This window comes from Tenebrio molitor, chromosome 6, assembly GCF_963966145.1.
Source record: "Tenebrio molitor chromosome 6, icTenMoli1.1, whole genome shotgun sequence".
NCBI lineage: Eukaryota > Metazoa > Arthropoda > Insecta > Coleoptera > Tenebrionidae > Tenebrio > Tenebrio molitor.
In genome coordinates, this window is record NC_091051.1 from 15,757,998 (window position 1) to 15,761,489 (window position 3,492).

Consider the following 3,492-nt stretch of genomic DNA (forward strand, 5'->3'; position numbering starts at 1 on the left):
GAATTAGCAAAAGTGAAACCCTCACCCACTTGAAACCATGGATACAGACTCACTTTCTAGGAAGGTATCGAACAAAAGTGTTTTTCATTAGATAACAGGGTTCATCACCTACGGCCCGTGACACAAAATCATCCTCACGCGAATAGCCATCATTATCCGCTCATTGAATAATATAGGTACTATTACGGGACAAAAATGGAATGTAATTATTTTTGTTGTTTATTTAAAGTTATTTATCTGAATTTTACATTTGACAATGCAGTAATAATCGCGAAGTTAGTTACAAATGTTTTAATTAATTTTTTCTGCTTCAATCCAAATTCCTCCATCTGTTGTTGTAACTAAAGCCTGCTTGTCCATCGTTAATGGAAGCTTAGTTTTTTGGCTCAATTTGATTTTGTAATTCTTGAGGATCGTTGCCAGACCCACTTTACTTTGAAGCAATCCAAAACGCAAACCTGAAGTCAAGAAATTGTCAAATTTCTTAAACAGAAGTAGAATAAAATAGTCATACCAATGCATATCCGCGGTCCATCTCCGAACGGAAGCCACGTAAAGGCAGGTCTTAAACTCTTGTTTTCTTCGGAAAAACGTTCAGGATCAAAAGTTTCAGGGTTCGGATAATATTCAGGATCTTTGTGAATACCCAAAACAGGTATGCCCACGTCTATACCTTTCTTCAAAATTATCTGCGTATTTGGTATCGTATAATCTTTGCTACATTGTCTCGTGATGACACCAATAGGCGGATGTTTTCTCAAAGTTTCTGAAATATTGACACGTTAATTTGATCTACTTTTAGTAATTAAATTAATACTCACCATTTAGAACCTTATCCATGTATGTCAGTTTCATCATTCCATCATACGACATCTGATCGTTGTTTTTACCGAACACAGTATTTATTTCTTCTCTTAATTTATCTTGAACGTGGGGATTTGTGGCGATTTCGTACATTGCAAAAGTCATGGTAGTTGCCGACGTTTCAAATCCACCCAAAAAGAAAATAAACGCTTGTGCGGCGAGTTCGTTCATTGTTAATCCATTTTCTGCTGTCTTTCCCTGTTCATTCAGTATTTTATCGTCATCGCTTACAGCACCCTTATTCTTCAATTGTATAAGTAGATGCATGAAGTCTTTTCTGTAAATATTATTTTTCTCTCTGTGAGCAACAGTATCTTTGACTGCTTTCATGAAAAATTTTTCAACATCAGGATTGGTCACTTTAAATTTAAACATCTTCAACACTCTATGTGGTACACCGAATTGCAGTACAAGCTTCACCCTTTCCAAAGGGGTCGCTGCAAAGATTTTCTTTCCGTACTTTCTGAACAATGCATCTGGATCCTTGAGACTGTTACAGTCGAGACCGAATGCAACCGAGCCGATTATGTCCGTTGTGAAACGAGCCAGAATCTCTTTGATGTCGATGGAGCTGCGATTCGTGGCCGATTCATCCATTAGTGTTTTCAAACCGACGCTGCAGTTGGCCAAGGTCTCGAACATCATTTTTATTTTTCCAGAAGTAAATGTCGGTGTCAATTTGGCCCTCATATTTTTCCATCGGTTGTCTTCCATGCTCAGGATGTGTCCGCTAAGAGGATCGTTGACTTCGTCGATGTAACTGCCGCGGTTGACGAAATGTTGAAAGTCTTTGAGCAGGATGTGCTTGACGAGTTCCGGGTCGATGGGGATGTAAAAGGGCTTGACCCCCACGTGAACTCCTCCATGTTTTAAACCTTGAGCTTTGAAGTTTTCGTAAAATTCTTCGAATTGTTCGCCAATGCTATGTTCTCCGACGATTAGTTTTTTTCCATCGCCGAAGGGTATCGTTGGGTTTATAGTTGGTAGTCCAAGTCTGCTCCAGTAGGAGAATTTCCATTTCAGAAAACCCACCACTACAACTACAGTCGCCACCACTATCCCCAAAACATCGAGATGATCAAGAATATGGGACATGATAATTTTTTAATGATCGTCAAGGATTTATGTTATTTAAACTAATAACAAAGTGCCAGTGTTGTTCTTTTATACATATTGTAAAAAATAAAGTCATGCAATGTAAACATAAATACTACGGCAAGATGATACGTCGATTTTAAACGGTCATATCTACAGAATGATTTTACGTAATTCACTGCTAATCTTGTCAGCATTACAAAATGGACAGTAACTGCATTATCTGCAGAGATGGAAAAACATTCAGTTGCAGATTCTGGTCTGTGATTTTCGATTATCATCATTTGATAAATTATTATTGAAGTAAGTATACAGGGTGGGGCATCGTATACGCGCACGCGAGAAATCGCGACTTCTAATTCAATAAAATTGTCGAAATTTTTCACACTTACTAGCTATTGGTAAGGTATATTTCATAATTTTTTGATAATGTGCTGTCGTAAATTTAGGTGACAATGGAAACGGTCAATTTATGGCAAAAAGGTTCAAAACGGACGGCTATACCTTTTGTTGGGAAATTATACTATTGTCCCATAAATCACGTGTCTGGTTTCCGTTTAAATAAAAAAGCGAATTATTTAGCTAACCAAGTCAAAATTTGTAATTGTGCCACCAGGGTTTGATGCGCTAGCAGATACAGATTCATTTAGTGTAAAAATTTTTAGGTAAATTAACAGTTAATTTCAGAAAACTAATAAAACTGTTACGGCGTTATTTATAAACAAAAAAAAAAAAATAAAAAAGTCTCAAATATACCTTATCAATAATTAGTTAGGTATATAAAATTTCGACAATTGTAATGTTTTTTTTTTTTTAATTAGAAGTCGCGATTTCTCGCATGCGCGTATACGATGCCCCATCTGTACCTACTGTTTTGTCTTAAAATCCGAATATCTGAAAGGAGTTGACCGATTTCATTGAATTTTTTGCAGAATGTCGTCAATTAGGTATAGAATTAAATTTATGCAATATGATATAACATAAACAGTTGCCAGAAGTTAAGCAGCCGGATTGTGCTAATCATTTATAAAGTCGTAATGTGCAATTCATGTAGAGTGTAGACGAATGAAAGATGAAAAGAAAGTTCACGCAGATGCAGAATTTTGTAAATAAATTGTACAGCGAATCATCTTGTAGTTTCTTACCAAAAGCAAGAATAATACGTTATACAGGGTGACTGACGAAAAACCTTTGATGCTGTATCTTGCTTATTTTTTATCCGATTTGAATAAGTGACACATCAAATGAAATAATTTTAAAAATACTTCATTACCAACTAATTAAAAACAAATCTTCCGTCCAGTTTTTGACAGATGAACATCAACTTCTTTTTTTCAAATAGCACTGTACATTTTTTTTAACCAGTATTGTAAAGATTTGTCTTCTGAATATAAAAATGCAAAGAACTATACCCATTCATTAAACAAAAGTCAAGAAATTAAAGAGTAAATGTACAAAATTTAGAAATCAGTGACCAAAATAAACAAGAGAGAAGTTTATTCTAAATGCTCGAAATGACTAAGTAAGCTCTGA

General features: G+C 35.4%; 1 protein-coding gene across 1 annotated transcript; it reads right to left on the bottom strand.

The window, feature by feature from the left end:
- Positions 1-203: 203 nt before the first annotated feature.
- LOC138133615 (cytochrome P450 6A1-like) lies at positions 204-2,949 on the bottom strand. Its single transcript, XM_069051547.1, has 3 exons — positions 822-2,949; positions 515-766; positions 204-458 (listed from the first exon to the last, which is right to left on the bottom strand). The coding sequence occupies exons 1-3, from the start codon at positions 1,957-1,959 to the stop codon at positions 292-294; spliced, it is 1,557 nt and encodes a 518-aa protein (XP_068907648.1). The 5' UTR covers positions 1,960-2,949; the 3' UTR covers positions 204-291.
- Positions 2,950-3,492: the final 543 nt, after the last annotated feature.